General features: G+C 38.3%; 1 protein-coding gene across 3 annotated transcripts in view; it reads left to right on the top strand.

Moving 5' to 3' along the window:
• Positions 1-19,333, top strand: part of SLC9A2 (solute carrier family 9 member A2) — a 106,429-nt gene that overhangs the window by 66,301 nt on the left and 20,795 nt on the right. For all 3 annotated transcript variants that reach the window (XM_037019922.2, XM_037019920.2, XM_037019921.2), the window contains exons 6-9: positions 4,965-5,054; positions 5,583-5,653; positions 11,446-11,607; positions 17,947-18,043. In XM_037019922.2, coding sequence (XP_036875817.1) covers positions 4,965-5,054; positions 5,583-5,653; positions 11,446-11,607; positions 17,947-18,043 — 420 coding nt within the window. The remainder of the gene's footprint in view (positions 1-4,964; positions 5,055-5,582; positions 5,654-11,445; positions 11,608-17,946; positions 18,044-19,333) is intronic.

Raw genomic sequence — 19,333 nt, 5'->3', positions numbered from 1 at the left:
GTAATCATATAGCAGAGCCTCAGAATCCTGGAAATCCATCCAGTGGTAATCTAGAAGCACATCAAGTAGCCACGGTGGCTAGAATTCAAGAGGTAGCAGTCTCTTCTGCCTCCATCACAGACTAGTGTAGATCTACTGTAAGTCATTGTCTGGCCCTGGGAAGTGTCTGGGAGTTCACCCTACTTGCGAGTTAACCAGATAGCCTGTTAACTGTCCATGGATGCTGGCAGAAGACACCTGACCCCTGGGGCAGAGACAAAGGACTTTATTACTCATAGCAAGAGCAGTAGCCAGCACTTCGTGCTGGTTTGTGTCAGTTTCCCATATTCCAGGTCCCATGGATGGATGTCTGCACATGCAGTGGGCTGCATGACAGGAGCCAGACACGGCCTGTGGACCTGCCACGCTTTGTTTGGAAGGTGACATCACCACATCTCCCAAGGTTGCTTGTTGCAAAAGCAACCCTGAAAAAATGGCCTGAGTAAAAGCAGTCAGGGCCTTGTGTTACTGCCTCCGCCCACCACAGGAGCATGTGGGGCACTCAGGACCCCCAGTGGAGTGGCTTTCCCAACAATCAAATACGCCTTTGCTGACAGAGCCACTCAAATTGAAGTGCCAGTGTCGGCTGTTTCATAGACATTTGTGAGGACCTTCTAATGCACTTTAATTTGTTAAGTAAATGGCCATATGGTATATTTATATTGCATAATAATGGCACCTTCTATATTTAATCAACATATACCTTTACTAACAATAGTAAAGACAACTTTATTCTGGTCCTACAGTAAAATGAGCAAGATGATCATGATTTTTTTAGATGAAAAAATGTAGGTGAATAACTTAGGATGTGAGAGAAATAGCAATAAGAACCAGTTCCAAGGGTTTTTTACTGAGCAACTAGGTGAAAGTAGGTGATAATTTAATACTGGGAGAGTATTGGATTTGAATGGTGGAAATCAGGTGTTCAGTTTTGGACATGCGCACTTTGGACATGGCTGTATACCTATAGACACCCACATGGGGGTGCTGAATAGGTCACTAACTCTCTACATGGGTCCCGTACTTATTCAGGAAGCCCAGAGCGGGAGATAGAAATTTGAGACTCATCAGTATACAGACGGCATTTAAAGCATGAGTCTGGAAGAGGCTATTCTGCCTCAGACTCTTTCCAGTGCAGTGTGCTAAATCCTGGAAGAAAGCCTCAGTGACTGGATTCCAGGGAGAAGGCTAAGAGAGAAATAGGAGATACAGGCAACTCTGTTGAGGTCTGGTAGAAGAAAGCGGTAGAACCAGAGGGGGCTGTGTGCCAAAGGAGGGCTTTTGTTTCTTTTTGCAAAGATGGGAGCCATCACAGCATATCTGAGCATTGGGAGAGCACAGTCCGGAGAGACACCGATGACACAGGGAGGGAAAGATAGGCGTCAGGGAAAGAGACAGGTGACAACTCCTTCCAGTGCTGTGTGCGAAATCCTGAAAGAAAGATGAGCAGAGGGCTGGGAGGCTGGGAAGTGAGAGCATGAGACCACTGTGAACACTTTGAAGGGCCCAGCCCACCTGCCCCATTCCAGAATAAGCACTGTGTCTACAATGGGCTCATGATCTCCATGGTCAAATTTGTAATGTGAGAAAGGCCTTATATAGGATAGCATAGCAATAATAGTGATGCTTTTTAGTAAGATAGTTTTCTTCAGGTTTTTCTGGATATTGCTTGCTTACTCATCAAAGAAATATAAGGCAGTTTCTCATGCCTCCTTTTTATTGATTTGTTTTATGAAATTTAATTCCAAAAAAGAAACCAAAGCTAAATAATAAATCACTTTGTTCCACAAGAACAAACCAAAAGAATGCTCATTATTTAATCCAACCCCTTTTCTTACATAACTGGGAATAGAAAGGTGGGTGGGAGGCAGGGATGAAATTGGTGGAGACAGTCCCACCTGGCTGCCCTGGCCATCCTGCCAGTGCCTGCTATGAAGTCACTCCGTCCCTCCTCAGGTCTGGCTCTGAGGTGTTGAGTTTACTGTCCCAAAGCCACGTATGTGGGAGAGAATTAGGCTTGTGCTTTGAAAATTATGTTTACAGAGAACTAAAGTGTTGCTTTTTTTTTATACCCTGCATGAATGGTAACAAGTTCTCTCCCTAAGCCTGCTCAGGTTGCTCCCCAGGTGATCTAAAGCAGAAGCTTTGCCCTGTGGTAAAATAAGGTGCCTTCCCGGACGGGTTCTTCCTTATCTTCTTTTTCTCTGTCTCTCCCAACCAGAGACTGAGGCTCTCAGAATGTAGCATCCAGCTTGGGGAACTTGATCTGACAGACATAGATGGCCTGTGCTCAATCTCCAAAATAGATGGAGAGGAAGGAAGGAAAGGAAGACGGGAGGGAGAGGAAGGAAGGGGGAACCTATTCAATAATTCCTGTGAGCCTAACATGGCAACTGCGGATCGTTCAGAGAGAAAACGGACTGGAAAGAGGACTGTTTTAACAAGTAACTTTTTAAAAAGACAGTGTCAGTGATCCATTACATATAGTTAATATGTATTACTAATTATAAACTAAAAAAATGTTGTAGTTTTAGAAACTTGAGTGGGTCTGGGTACCAGGCCACACTTGTTTCCTGTCATCAGTTTTGTTTTATTTGTGACAGTCTGTTGACTTCTAGGTGATCAGTCTAGTAGAAGGAATCAGCATACAGATGGGGGCAGGCCCTCGGTCTATCTGTATTTTTATGTCCTATGTTAAAAAACCTAGGCACCCCCTTATTATGCTGACAGAAAAAAAACATGATAAAATATGTCCTTAGGACATATTATATAGTTTTAAAAATTGCATTGATCTTTTTTCCTGGAATTATTATTAAACTAGTAGCTTCATAGAAGCTAGAATTTAGTGAAATCACCCATCTACACAAACCACATGTTGACACCTATTTTCATTAATATAAATCAGAAATTACAGAATATGTGTTGATTGGAAAACTCTCATTCCCTCCTATATTATTTCAAAGTGGCAGACTGGCATACAAATAGAACACAAGGTGTATCTTATATCAAATTGGGTCAAAATCAGTTCACACTTCAGAAAGATAAAGTTAAGCTGAAAAATGCCCAAAGCTGGATTGATGGACTAAAACTAATGACCTCCTTAAAAAAATATGTGTGTGTGTGTGTTTGTATCACAGTTACTTTATATTATCAAAAGCATTCTTAAAAATGTAAAGACATGCAGAAAGGTGAAATGGAAATCAAATGCACGACTGGGAACGTATCTCAATATATCTACCCCTTTCCCCAAAATACCCAGTGACCCCTTCCATGCACACATTGTCCATACTGCTGTGTGTGGCAGCCACTCACCCACCAAGCAGGAAACCTGGGGAGAGTCCTTAGCACCACATTCTCACTCCTCCTCAACTGGCCTATCTTAACCTAGTGTCACATAACTTAAAATATATGAGCTGATAGTTTTGGTATCTGTAGGTTTCTCATCATTCTTTTTTTAACTTTTTCTGGTGACATTTACTCTTCCAGAATAATTTACAATTAAGCTCTCAAGTTCTGTTAAAAATCCTTTGGAATAATGTTTTTAGAATCATATTGCATGTATGTTGAGATAAATTGTCATCATAGTAGTGTTAAGTAATCCCATATAAGAACTGTACATGTCGTTTTAAAACTCAAATCTTTTTCATAGCCTTTAATTAAGTTTTAGAGCTCTGTTTGCAAAGGTTTTGTGCAATTCATGATAGGAATGTAGAAACATATAGAGAGTTTATAAGTATATCATATTATTATCTAGGTAGTATACTACTATATATTTAATATATTATATACTGGTGCATATTATTATTCTATGTGTATGTAGTCTCTCTTGCGTAGATGTTTATTCCTTTTTTAAATTAGTATATGGGATAGATTTGTGCTGATAAAATGTCTAGTCATTTTATGAAACTTCCTTGGTATTTTTAAATGAAAAAGGATTTCCTTAGATATTTTAGGAAAAAAAAATAGATCCCCATCCATAAGCAACAAAAACCTTGTCACTTATTTCAGTCTCTAAGCTTCTAGCTCTCTGTTTTGTCTTATTTAGTTGACTGAGACATGCAGAGCTGGGTCAAATAGCAGACTTGGAGGAGGCTTCATGCTGTTCCTAGTTCTACTAAAAATGCTTTCATGTTGCATTATTGTCACATGCTTACTATAGATCTCTGGCAGATACTTTTTATCATGTTAAGGAAATTTTTTCTCTTGCTAGCTTACTAAATAGCCTACTGTTCTCTGCTTCCACATTCACGGTAAATATGCCCAGACCCGTTCTGAGCCTTTCTCACTGCTGACTCTGTGCTCGGGTTTGGTCTCTGCTGTGATATGCTTCCCATGCGTTGTGAGGCTCTTAGCCAGAGTTCTCTGTCTACCAAGCCTTCTTTGACCCACGCGTTCCCTCTGAATCTCTCATTCTCCCTTGTCTCTTTTGTAACTGTTTTTGGTATGTTCTTCTCCCCTTAAGACTACAAAGTCCTGGAGCTGAGGTCCTGAACTATTCCTCCTTGTGTCCCAAATGTTTGAGCCCCTGACAAGTGTAGAAGCTCAATTAAAATTGTTTCACTACATTAATGAATATAAGAATCATTGAAAAGTTTTCTTTGGATAATACAGGTTGGTGATTCCTCTGACTTGGATAATACTTTGTTAGAATTTCTTTCCCTTTCTATTTCTTAGAATTATTTGCTATTATGTTTCCCATTTCTTGAATTTTGTCCATTGTTTTGTTTCCAGTAGTGGGTGTTGGGGCACAGCCCTCTGAAAATATGCCAGCTATTGAGAAGGAGAAAAAAGTTAATAAAATGTTACATATACTGTGTTAAATCTTGGAGTAAGATATCTTTTGTTGGTTATCAAAGCTTTGGAGAATAAAACTTTTTCTTCAGTTTTTAATTTGTAAGAAAAATTGTCTTTTTTATTCTGTGCAGGGAATCACTATCCGACCACTGGTGGAGTTTCTTGATGTTAAGAGGTCCAATAAGAAACAGCAAGCTGTCAGTGAGGAAATCCATTGTCGGGTACGTGTTGACATAGTATAATAATTTAAATGATTAAAGAAAAAATAGTTGGATTCAGTCGAACAGCTTGACAGCATGATGCTCCTTTCCTGAAGAAGAGGGGAAGGGCAGAGAGTAAAAGGGGTGGAAGGCCGAGGGAGGTACGGGGTGGTTTGGAGAGTGGACGTAGCCCCACGGTGGTTTCTCCAAGTTAGCCTCTAAACTCAGGCACCCAGGAACAAGGAAACCTCTCCTATTACTTCCTTCAACCTGAACACATTCCTACTGGAAAATTATTACCATACTTCATATTTTCTAAACTAATGCACAAACCATTATGATGAGAAAATAATCTGAGAATTGCCTAGTATTAATATGAAAAACATCTTGTCAATTTGTTTGAAGATGATTATTGTTTTGTTGTTTTCAGTAAAACAAACAATCCACAAAAACTGTCAGAGTGTTTGAAGTTTAGACCTGATATAAATAGCATGAAAGTATCTGATTTCAGGTCAAAATTAATCAATTCACCTGCTTTTTCTGTTTTAGTTCTTTGATCATGTGAAGACTGGGATTGAAGATGTTTGTGGACATTGGGGTCACAACTTTTGGAGAGACAAGTAAGAAGCCCCTAGACCATTATATCTTGAAGTGGCTCTGGGATCACTCTAGAGACCAGGCATATTGATTTATGTTATTTTTCAAAGTTGCAAATCTTTCCTATGTTTTTCCACAGTGTATCTTTTAAGAGAAAGTTCAGCTAGAACAGAGACCTGGAGCAATAGTAGCTTGAACAAGATAAAAGCTTATTTCTCTCATATAAATAGCCAGAGGTAGGCAATGTAGGTTTAATAGGTGAGTTCTGCTCCACAGACCCCCTCATGGACCCAGGACCATTCTGTCTAGTTGATTCCACTAACAACTTCCATTCAAAGGTTGCCTCTTAGACCAAAATGGCTGCTTCATCATTAGCCATCTTATGCACATTCCAGGCTGCATGTAGGAAGAAAGATAAGAGACAAAGAATATGCACTAGTTCCTTCCCAAGCAAAGTTATCAGAAACTTCCACACAATTCTTCCAGTTATACTGTATAACCTGGCCTTAAGTGGCCAAGACTCAGTCATATGGGCATTTCTCACTGCAAGGGAGGCGAAGGAATGCAACCTATTTGATCAAAAACTAGGAGTTCCTTTACTATTTGTTCTCCCACATGTGTTGAGGTGCTTTGTCAAATGCAGAGCTGCACAGCACCTGAGAATAAAAATAGACTAACAGAAATAACAAATATTTTTAAAGCCATACTTATCAGAAAGATTATGTGCACCTATGAAAGTGTATCTATCTTCTTTCTTTCTTTCTATCTATCTATCTATCTATCTATCTATCTATCTATCTATCTATCTATCTATCTATCTATCTATCTATCTATCTATCTATCTATCATCTATCTACCTATCTACCTACCTACTACCTTTAAAGACTCTGTGGTGGATACATCAGTGCCTCTCTTGAAGGATCTTTTTGTCAAAGTGGAAGGGAAGACTGGCCAGGCAGAATTCAGGTCATGCTTTAACCTAACTGAAAAACAAACTTACGGGCTCAAGAAGTAAGGATGAATTCTGACAGCAGGGACAGTGGGGTGCAGGAGCCAGCTCACACTGATGAGAAGGGCTGGGTGCCTCCCCTCCTGACCCCACAGTCAGTGCCGTCATCATTGGTAGTTCGAATCAGCCCTGGAGGCATTGCACCATGGAACTGACAATTGCTGTGAATCAGGGCCTTTTTTATTTCAAAAAGCAATTGGTTAACATTTACTAGCACATCACAGACTAGGAAAGACTTATGAAGAATGTGGCATTACAGGTGTCTCCTGAAGACAGATGGACAGATTCGAAACTCTATTTGGTGAATCCCTCTTGCTCTCTTGCCCCTTTTTTTTTTTTTACTAACTTGCTAACATATCCCTTCCCCCACTAATTTACATGAAGTCTATCACCTGTCAGTTTATGTCATTTAATATAAGGGAATTTTTGAGTGCTAACTGTTTGCTCGCATGTTTTGACATGATGTTGGACGTGAGGCAGGTAAGCCATAAACTCAGACCTTTAAAATTTTGCAATATAAGAAAGGTAACAAAACAGTCACACAGCAAACAGGTGTGTGTGGGGGTGTGTGGTATCATTAAGCAATAAAATGAGTTACAGAGAGACTTTAAGTGCCAGAACAGCCTTTACAATCTGACCATACTATCTACCAATGGAGGAAGGTCCCTTGGACCTAGCCTTATTTTATAACTTACTTTATTTCTTTGGAGAGAGTGTCCAATTAGCCACATGGGGGGGCAACAAAGTAATAAAATGAAGCTAACTAAAAATTTCCATTGTAAAAATCTGGGGAAAAAAAATGTCAGGATTCACTTTTTTGGAGGCAGGAGGTAGAGGACAAAACCCTGTCTGCCTTGTGACTTTCTATGCCCCCTTTATTTACACCCCAGGACCTTCCCAGCAAAGGCCAATCCTGGTGGTCTCTGCCAAGGCAGTGGCACAGCCCCTTCTCCTTGTCCTTCTCCATTGTTTTCAGAGCCATGCCTATTTCCCTCCTACCTTCTCCCTTTCAATGCAACCACTTTTCTCCCTTCTCTAGCATTTTTCAGTCCTTCCCTGAAGAGACAAGTTGCCCAGAACAGTGTGTTCCTTTTCTAAAGTGATGATTGGGCTAAAGATTTATCCCATTCCTTTGCCTCCCAAAACAGAGGGAAAATTAGATAGGAGTCGATGTAGGAATCAGGCCAGCAGTCCCTGGGGCAGTGTTAGAAGGAGGAGGTGGCCCCTGAGATCATGCAGATCTGTTCTGGAGCACAGCCGAGGAGTGTCAGAGAAAGTCTGGCTACATCCTATCTTGCAGGAGAGGTGCTGTCTATCTTGGGGGATGTGGTCTGTTCCAGGCAAACATCTATAGGCCACTAGGCTGATTGAACTATAAATTCTAAAGGTGGCAGAGACAACTTTGATTCATGCCTGGTAGGTAATACTGTCACACGTCTAACATTTTACCCTGCAGTATGCATATTTTATTTAATAATTTCATAAACCCTTATGTATTGCTATGCATGATGTTTTCCAAAGAATTTCAAATAGTTTTCTGGGTAAAATATCAAGTACATTGTATATTGCATGTAGATCAGGGAGGTGAGTATGGAGGGATTTGGTGTTGAACAGGCCATGTTTACAATTTGTTCTGCTCAGATCCTATCTCTGGTATGTGCATAATTGTTGATGTTACTAAAAGGCCATAAAAATGACATGATTGTTTTAGGTATGTTCGGCATCTTTACCTTTCTTCTGGAATCCTCATGCTGTGGATTTATTGTGGTCCTGTCATAGAATCCGTGAGGCATTTGATCCTCTGAGGATGAAATGGAAGGATATTGCAGTAGAGAATTTCACAAACTTGGCAAAAGTTGCTAATGATGGTAAAAGAAACCACATATGTGTAGTTTGGCAGAGAAATGAAAGGTGTGGAAATGAAGTGAAGAGAGAAAATGCAGTTGCTATGCTCAGTAAATCAGGTGTCATTGTCCTGAACGTTTATTCTTCTAGTGAAAAACCGAAACAATAAAAGAAGTTTAAAAAGATGTGTCGCTGCCAGGATCTTGGTTCAATGGGTGTAACATGAAATTAAAAATAAACTTAGAAAAAAATAGGCCCAGTGTTAGTATAATCAATAGCAAAGCACTTTAGGGATGGCTCTCCTTAATTATTAATAGCCCTCCAGTATTTCGAACAAAGGACTAGCACCAACAGTGTGGGTTAGCATTGTTTCCTTTCATAGCACAGGTGTGTCTATAAACCTCTTTGGGATTATGGTGATCACTGTAATACATTTCTTTCTTTTTCAACAAATATTTATTGCATGCCATTTCACTTACATATTGGCATAATAATGTTACATAACAAACCACCCCGAAACTCAGCTGCTCAAAACAATAGTCACTTGCTAAAGCACACGAGTCAAGAGGCTGAGTCAGCTGATCTGGGCTGGGCTTGGTGATGGGACTGGCCTTGCTTACAAGTCATTGGGTTGGCTGGTGTCACCTGATGCAGGCTAGCCTCTTCTCATGGAACTGGGGTGACTTAACTCTGCTTCATGGGACATTCATTTTTGTCCTGGGGCTGAGTCATTCCATACGTCTCATAGCAATTGTGGAATCAGAAGGGCAGGCTGCAATAAGCAAGCCCACTGTAAGGCTCCGCTCCCATCGTGTGAAAGCTAATAGCCCACTTAGCAAAGCAGGTAACATTATTGAGCCCAGTGGCAGGGCAGGTTCCCTAGGCCATAGTAGAAGGACATAGCCAAGGAATATGGCAGAGGGTGAGGATACAAGGAGGAATTGGAGCCCAATGATACATTCTACCATACACACTTATGGTGTGCCAGCCACAGTTCAACAACAAAAACTCTGCCCAGGCAGATAACTTTGGTGCTAGGAGAGAGAAAACAAGCTAAATAAATGAATTATATAGTTATAAAATGATAACTGCTTGGAGAAAAATATGTCCAGGAAGTAGAATAGGAAGTTTGTGTGAGGGGTGGTGTAGGGGTGAGGGTGGTAGAGATGGTAGGCAATCCTAATGTGATGGATAAGAAAGGCTCTTTTGACAAATGACTATCAAGGGAAGTCTGAACACAACAAGGTCTCTGTATGAGCCCTACAGATAAGTGTTCCTAGGAGAATAGGAAGTATAAAGGCCCACAGGTGGGGGCACAGCTGGCAAGTTCCCATGGAAGGAAATATCAGTGAGGCTGGACTTCAGTGGGGCAGCACTCGACTGACAGGTGTAGCTCCAGACTGTGGAGGGCCTCCAGGCCATGGTACCTTTACTCAAGTGAGAGGCAGAGGCATTATGTGCCTTGACTTACCTTTCAACAGGATAACTCTGACTTCTGTGTCCAGGACAGTCTATAGAAATGCAGTGCAATGGTGGAAGCAGAGAGACCAGCTAGGTGCCCGTTGTAAGAAGTCTTGGCTTCTGGGGATGGCAGTAGAAGTGGTTGGATTTTTTATGTATTTTGATGGTGGCACCAAGAGAAATTGCCAAGAGAGTGGATATAGAGTATCAGTTTACTGGAGCTGCTATAATGAAGTACCACAGACTGGGTGACCTAAACAATAGAAAGGTATTTTCTCACAGTTCTGGAGGCTAGAAGCCCAAGATCAAAGTCTCAGTAGATTTGATTCCTTCTGGGAGCCGTGAAGGGGAGATCTCTTTAAAGTTCTGTCTCCTTGGCTAGTAGATGATCTTCTTCTTCCTGCCTGTTCACATCATTTTCCCTCTGTACATGTCTGTGTCCAAATTTCCTTTTAATATGCAGATGCCAGTAGTTGCAGCCAGGCCCATCTTAAGGACCTTATTTTAAATTAATCTACTCTCTAAGGACCCTATCTCCAAATATGGTCACATTCTGAGATATTGGAATTTAGGACTTCAACATTTGAATTTTTAGGGGCACACAGTTCAGTCCATACCATGGAATAGGAGAGAAGCAGACGTATCAAAGATGACATCAAGGTTTTGACTGGTAGAGCTGTCATTAACTGAAATGGGGAGGATTGTAGAACATCAGTTCAGTTTAAGCATGTCAAGTTTGAGATGCCTCCTAGATATCCAAGTGGAGATGTTGAGTAGGCAGCTGAATATCCATTTATTGGTTTGAGAGAGGTTGGAGATGGAGACACAGATCTGGGAGTCATTGGCTTGGAGATGCTATTAAAGTCCATGAAACAGGGGAAGATCCCCACGAGAGTGAGTACAGGTGGAGAAGAAGGCCAAGGACTGAGCCCTGGGCACTTCTGTGGTGAGAGGCAGAAGGAAGAAAAAGAGCCAACAAAAGAGACTGAGGAAGCAGTGGAAGGGAACCCAGGGGCGTGTAACGTCCTAGAAGACAGTGTTTTAAGGAAGGAGTGGTTAGGAAAGGGGAGGAGTAGTAATTGGCCATTATATTTAAACTGTGGGGGCGCCACAGCCTGATTTGTGAATTGGCAAGAGAGAATCAGGGGAGAGGAATTGGATATAGTATTAATCATATCTTTGAATGAATTTGCTAAAAGATGAAGCAGAGAAATAGAGAACAGCAGGTATTTAATCTATAATTAGTGAATATTAGATGTGTATATGTCCTGACTATATATACAAAAATATGCCGATAGGTGCCATATGTGTGTTCATGTGTGTATGGGTGTACATGCTTATTTCAGGTATGCACACATGAAAATATATATAATGATCATATTAACTAAGGACAACTACTAAATTTTTCTGCAGGAGTAGTGGAAATTATTTTATTGGTATAAACAGGTCTTTTCTTAGTCACTATAAATTAACTGAAGCTTTAATTTTCTATATTTCCAGGTTTAAGAAGTTTGATGACAAATATCTGCGGAAGCTTTTGATTCGGGAAAACCAACCCAAGTCAAGCATTGTGTCCTTATATAAAAAGCTTGAAATAAAACATGCCATCGAGATGGCAGAGACTGGGATGATAAGTACTGTCCCTTCTTTTGCGTCTTTAAAGTAAGTACCATTTGGCAAATAAAAGTTGTGTTACTGTGTGTCTTTATAGCATTTCAAAACCACTTATAAGAACGAATTTGACCTATGTCCTAGAGAGTGACCTAAAGACTTCAAGCAGAACGAGATTCTGGTGAATAGTGAAAGCCTAGAAATCAGTGCACTATGTCACATCATGTCACATGATGCTGTTATTTTTTTAATTGCCTAGTTAGAAAATGCTTAGTGTGACTATGCCTTTATTATATTTGCTCTGGGACATTCAGTGCTTTTGGAAAGTAAATTAAAAAGCCTCTTTAGCAAGAATTTTTAAATGGAATATTTTAAGGTATGTTACATGTGCTATTATAAATATCTATGTAATTATGCAGCTATTTCCTCTTTGATTATTCACAGAATCACAGTTTAAGGCTTGCAAAAAATATTAGCGATAATCCAGTACAGAGATTCTCAACCACATGGCATGTTACAAACACCTTAAGAGCCTTTAAATAATGTACATGTCTAGGCCCCACCCAGAAAAATAAAATCAGCATCTCTGGGGTTGAAGCCTAGGTATAGTATTTTTGTAAGTCCTTCAGATGTTTCTAATATGTAAGCAGAATTGAGATCCACTAACCTAGTCTGTCTCCTTAATTTTAAAAATGAGGAAATGAGGACACAGCATTATGAAGTGACGACATACCCAAAATCTTATAGCAAATCCATAGCAGAACAAGTAAATACTCCATTAGCAAATGAGGTTATTTCATCATGTGAATATCATTCCTTTCCTATCACAAAAATGACAGAAATTATAGGTTCTACTGATCTCTTTTTTCACTGATGAATGTGAAGCTCATTTCAACCAAATGTCACATAATTAAAATGCTATCTATGGGAGGGTTGAAATGAGATGAAGCTCCACATCACACCCAGTGATATAAACTGTGATTTTTTTTTACCAGGACTGTAAGTCTCTTATAGTAATTATGGGCGTTTACACAATCCAGAATTAAAAGAAATAGCAGTCAGAATGGCTTGGAGGGAGAGGCATTATATAACATTAGAAACATAGTGGATTGAACAGAATGACAGATGTATTGTCCCACTATGCAAATAACACCCTGTATGACTTTAAGCTGGTCCACCTATTTCCCTGAAATTGAGTGTCTTAAAGTAGAAAAAGGGGCTGGGCTTGATCCTTAGTTTCCCTTAGCTTTATAATTTTATGACCTTTCATATGTACTATTCCATTTGCAGTTCAAGCAAAGGATAATTCAATTGTCCAGCTTCTCAAAGGAGAGCTATTGTCTTTGTGATCACAGAAGGAAATACCAGTTTTTCTCTCTGTTCATAGCTCATTTTGAAGCCAGCAGTAAGCAAAGCAAAGGCAAAGGTTTAAGGTTAGGGCAGTAGGTTACAAAATTAATGCCTAGCTGCATAGTTGGGTAAGTGAGCACCATATTGACCATTCTACCTCCCCTGAAATGTTTTCTTTAGAGGAAAGTGGAAACAAAAGGGAGGTTAAAAGGAATTGTATTTCTGGCAATAATGGATTGAGTTCTAGACCAGATTGTTTTCTGAGAACAACTAGAAAACAAAGGAAAAAATATATTTTAAAAATCTGCTTTAAAGCTAGACTGTACCAGTGTGGTAAACAATTTCTTGACCAAAAGTCAATAGAACAGGGAAGTCCAAGAAGAGGAATTTTCTTCCTGGATTATGAAGAAAGTGTCTAAGAGTCTAAAGGGCTAAAATGGAGGTCTTGACAGAGTAATTGGTCTTAGAAAATAAATTTGGGATTCAGCACTTACCAAGAAGGAGGAGCTTCTAGGTTCTTACTATAGGTTGTTACTTCAAATTTCTGCACCATAAACCTCAAAGGAGAGAAATCAAGCTTAGAATTATCTCAATCCATGATTGTTTAAATCATATAAGGTAGATACTTCCCTTGGCTGCTTGAGAGAAGTAAACTTAAATCTTCTCTGGAGGAAAATAAGATTATAAAGAGCCTTAAACAATGTCATGATTTCTCATATATAATGTCTAGAAACTATCAGAAGAACATGAGTAGACAAAGAAATGTGATTGAAAAAAATTTGGAAATAGATAAACAAAAATACAGAGTAGTAACAGGCACAAATGGAATTCAGATAATTGAGTTATTAAACAGGGACTTTAAAATAGAAATAATATAGTTAAGGAGAGAAAATGAAATTGGTATTTTTGGCATTGTCATAGAAATAATATAAATAAAAAGTATCTAAGTTACTTGAATATTTGAGCTAAAAATGTAACAAAATTTAGGATTCTATTTGACAGGTGTAAAAGCAGATTAGACATAGCTGAAGAGAGAATTGACTTATTGGAAGATAGGATAGAAGGAAATAAATAGAATGAAGCATAGAGTGAAAAGACAATGGAAAATATGGAAAAGAAAGTAATAAATATATGGGATATGTTGAAAAGTTCCAAAAACAGATAAGAGAGCAATTTGTACAAGCAGTATTTTAAGAGATTATAACAGAATTTCCCCAAACAGATAAAAGATATGAACTATGACAAACCCCAAGCAGATTAGGTAAGAAAACCAAATGTAGGTGCATTCTAGTAAAACTGCCAGAAACACAGAGAGAAAATTTTAAACATACTTAGAGGAAACAAGAGACCTATTTTCTTCAAAAGAAAAAAAAATCTGACAAATGATTTTTCAATAAAACCATTGGTATCTTCAAAATTCTGAAAAAGTAACTGATAACCTAGAGTTCCATAGCCTTCTAAAGTATCCCTCAAAAAAGTAGAATAAAAACATTTCAGACAAAGAAAAACCATCATACTAAAATAACAGTAAATTGTTTCAGGCAGAAGGAAAAGAGTCTCACAGAGATTTGGAGATGAAGGGAACAGTTACAGCAATGAAACAGTAAATATAAAATCTGAATGAATACTAATTGCATAAAATAATAATGTCTGTGGGGTTTCAAATGAATATAGAATTAAAATCAACAGCAATACTAACTTATGAGGTGGGAGAGTGGTGAATTGGTGCTGTTATGTCCTAAGGTCCTATGTTGTCCAGAAAGTGGTAAGAATAAAAATTTATTTTGGACTTTAATAAGTCAGTGATTAATGTTATAATCCCATGTAACCACTAAAGATATCGTAGAAGAATGTAATGAGTCAACCAAGAAGGGAAATGAAATAACAAAATAAAAGAAAAATTTAAAAGGCAGCAAAGTAGAAAAAAATCATAGAATAGATGGGACAGATAGAATGCAAATGGTAAGATGATAACCTTGACCCCAAAGGTAATTGCATTGAAACTTCCTCCATTTAGAAAGGAGAGACGGTTAGAGTGGGTTCCAAGCAACTTGTTTAAAATTTCTATGGAAATGTAAAGGGCCAAAATTAAGTCAGACAAAATTTTCTTCAAAATTGAAGAACAAATTAAGTGATTTACACTACTAGGTAACAAGATTTGCTACAGAACTTACATGACTGAAACAAAATGATACTGGACAAAGGGACAAAATAGACAGTAGAAAATAAGATAAAATAAAAGTGTGGAATGAACTCACCCATATGTGGACACTTAATTAATAACAAAGTTTATAATACAAACCAGTGGGGAGATGAACTTAAAAAATTATAGATACCCATATGGAGATAAAATGAAATTAAACACTACTTCACATTGTGAAGTCAAAGAATATTATAGATCTGAATGTGAGAGGTGAAACAATAAAGCTTTTGAAAATTATATAGGAGAATGTTGTCTTAATGTTGTGATAGGAAAAGATTTCATTAGAGGAATAAAAACCATAAAGTAGGAGAAGATACTTGCCTCACATAAAACTGAAAAATGTCTAAAGAAGACAGTTCTCTAGAAAAATGGACAGGAGACTTATTCAGGCACTTTACAAAATAGGATATCCAGATGGTCAGTAATTGTATGTGTTCCAAAAATATGTATGTGATAATATGCATAGGAGCCTTTTTTTGTAATATCCAAAGTTGTAAATAAACCAAATACCCATCAACAATATATGGATAAATTGTGATATATTCACATGACGGGATATTATACAATGATTAAAATGAACAAACTACAGCTTCATGCAATAACACAGATGAATTTCCAACATAATGCTAGCAAAAGAAGCTAAATTTAAAAGACTACATATTGTATTTAAATGACCCCATTTATATGGCTTGCAAATATTATACAAAATTAGAAGTTGGGGTAGTGGTTGTCTTTGGCAAAGAGGGAGGGAGGTGGTGATTGTTTGGGGCTGGGGCATGAAGTGGTTTCTGGGATTCTAGTTAATGTTCCATTTTTTTGACTTGAAGTTAATGTTCCATTTTTTTGACTTGAGTAGTGGTTGTTTAAGTACATTCACTTTGTGATAAGTCATTCAGCTGCACCTGTAAGTTTCATGCACTTTTCTTTCTTTGTATTAAATTCCAATTTTAAAAAACCTTAAGCTTAAACAAGGGAGGTAGTTGTACACTTAACACTTCAGTTATGCAAACACATGTTGGGAAAAACTTGGTGGGACCATGATGCAAGAAAATTGGGTACTAAAACGATGGCTACTTGTTACCCTTCCTTGTTCTTCCAACTCCAAAATTCTCTGAATTAACTTTGCTGAAGAAACAACTGGACTAGGAAGCTGGACAGCTGTCTAAACAATGATGCCTCAATCTAAGAAGATGCTTCTTAAAAACTAATCTGAGCAACTGAGGCAAAAATGAATGATTTAAATCTAGAGAAGTCTGTCCTGCTGAAGCCTCAAATTTCTGTATTCATTCCTTTATGTTTATCCATTACCCAGTGGGCATAGGTTTTGACCCCAGTAATTACTAGTATGGTTGGTTTACAGCAACAAGTTTGCATTTAGAAAAATATAAGAGAACTGTTCTTTTCAATTTGTGCATCCTTGGCTCATCTTCCCTGAGACCTGCATTTATATATGTTAGCCTAACCAACTTTATTTTCATAATTTCTCCTTTTTGAAGGAGTTCGAATAAAACTTACAAATACGGTCGATTCTCATTGTTTGCAGTAGTTCCGTTGTGTAAAGTTGATGTGTTTTAATAAGTCTATAAAGTCGATGTTAAATCTTTATAAGGTCTATAATGTTATGCTCTACAAAGTAGGAACACTGATTTGCAAATACAGAACCACTGCTCCCGGAGGAAATACCGAGTTAGGTTTCTGCAAGCCTCTGGTCAGAACATTTTCAGCAGCTGATTGATAGATAATCTTGTTTTATGTATGTTTCTGTTTAAAGACACCTTATTTAATATATATTGCTGGTTCACTAACATTCAACTCATGGCCAACAGTACCGTAACTCTTGCTTGAACAAAGCTTACTTAACCCATTTTTTCCAGAAGGCACATCACAGCTTTCTTGTGCTTAGGAGCATGAGACAGCACTCCACACCTATGCTTGGGGGCCATTTGAAACAGGGAAACCATCAAAACACAAAAATGTGAAAAGTGTGTCACTAAATAGACCTTGAAAAGGACATTTATACAAGAGCTGAGACAACTAGGCAGAGTATTGCCATGTTCAGCCTCCTCTGGGAGCCTGTGTGTTGGGCACATCTTTTCTAGCCCTAGTATAGTTCTGGATACGGGGATATTCCCTAGAAGTACACATGAATTTTATCAGAAAATAAAACTAGTTACTAATTACAATTTATTTTAGAAAATAGATTTCTGTTAGCTTATAAATAGCTACTACTAGCTTCACTGTAAGCTGTTAGCTTCTATATAGCTTATAAAACTAAAAATGAATTTTTTCCCATTCAAATTTTTCCCTACCTTGCCCATGTCTGTGAATGACTGTGAACATGCCATAGGTCTTGATAATTGTCTTGCAAATAATTTTTAGCAAGTAGGTGAATTTGCAAATATGGAATCCCTGAATGATGAAGATCAACTGTGTATACATACCTATTATAAATGGTGACTTTGTAAATATTTCTAATGAGGTATTTGAAAGACTGGGCCTTAATAGCAAGATATAGCCAAGTAACTTTCTGTGGGAAAAAACTATTCTACATTATTTTATTTATAGAGTATTACAAGTAATAAAGTGGTAGCATTATAAGCTACTACCATTTTTCTTCCTTAAAAAACAGACTCTGAAATCATGTGCATGATTTAAACTTGTCATGAATAACTTCGACACTGAAAAGTTTTAGAACTTTGGATTATTTTAAAATACTGAATAATTTCTTAGTGTTATTCTTTAATGTTCTTTTTAAATAATGATATTATATCTCTAAGAACACTGGTGATTCCAATATCTGTTGAATAGTGAAATATGCTTTTCCTAAACTTTCACAGTGACTGTCGGGAAGAAAAAATAAGAAAGCTCACACCTGGTGAAATGGATGAAATTCGAGAATTATTATCAAGAAATCTCTATCAAATCCGTCAGCGAGTGAGAATAATTTATTTAGTAAAATAGTTCCTTGCTTTTGGCTAAAAACATGCCCTCTGAATTTGTGCGATCCAGTTATAGTAGGCAGTATCCCACCGTCAGGCCAACCCCTGCAGGGGCCATGCAGCCTCCCCTTTTGTCACAGAGTCTTGTCTGGTTAGGGTGCTTGAACTCTTCTCCCCGACACCACGGGTAAGTCCCCTGGGAGATCCGCTACTTGGACAGAAAAACATGTGTTAACTACTTGTGAAGAAAGTGATTGATTGCTCTTTTTAAATTTTTTAAAGAAATCAAGGCACAGGAGATGAAGTGGTACACAGGCCATGCCACGTGTCAGGAGTCTTCCTCACTCAGGCCGGGGTCATTTCTGTATCATTTTGGCTGGTCTCCCCAAAGGTTGCCCCATTCCATCTTACATTGCTGTCGCTCCACCCCTTTCCCTAAAGCACCTTTTCATGGCAGCATTCTCCTGTTTAAAATGAAGCAGAATGACTGACTGGTCGCTCCTAGGCTCAGATATTCTTTCAGAACCTGGGGTCTCTCTTCCAAGTTCCACCTTATCTGATCTTATTTCTGCATCTCCTTCACCTGCCCCAGACATGTAGCTTCTGACTTCACTCCTTGGCTTGTGTTATTTCTTCTCGGATTCCACTTGGAATGTCCTATTGCTTCCTGTCTGCTGATTTGTAGCTTCCCATTTGTAAGGTTTCCCCAACAACCTGCATATTTTTCCAGCCCTATTTTTCCATCTTAGAACTCATCCTGTACCACATAGTTTCAGCACTTAGTTTCATGATTTTGTATTATTTTGTTAGTCTTAGCTGCTCCACTAGATAGTACATTCCTCAAGGCAGAGAATGAGCCTTGTTCTATGTTGCTTTTGAATATCTCTTCTAGTCCTAATATAGTTCTGGATACAGGGATAGTCCCTAGAAGTACACATTAATTTTATCAGAAAATGAAATTAATTGCTAATTACAATTTATTTTAGAAAACAGATTTCTTTTAGCTTGTAAATAGCTATTAGTTTCTACATAGCCTATAAAACTAAAAAGGAATTCCAGGTACAGCCCTAGTTTAGAAATTTTACTGCCTTAAATACTAGGAGATGATCTTAGCTGGTCCTAACAGCAGCTTTCTCAATTTGACAACCCAGTTGAAAAGAAATGTTCTGAAGTTAATCTAAAGGCCATGGCGCCACCAAGTGGCCCAGAGTGGTTCATATTTATGCCAGTAATTCCTTCTCCATAGAGAATGAATGAAAATGACTTGTATTTTTTTCCCCAGCTG

The sequence above is a fragment of the Manis javanica genome, chromosome 1, assembly GCF_040802235.1.
Source record: "Manis javanica isolate MJ-LG chromosome 1, MJ_LKY, whole genome shotgun sequence".
Taxonomy (NCBI): domain Eukaryota; kingdom Metazoa; phylum Chordata; class Mammalia; order Pholidota; family Manidae; genus Manis; species Manis javanica.
This window is presented reverse-complemented; position numbering and strand designations above follow the sequence as displayed.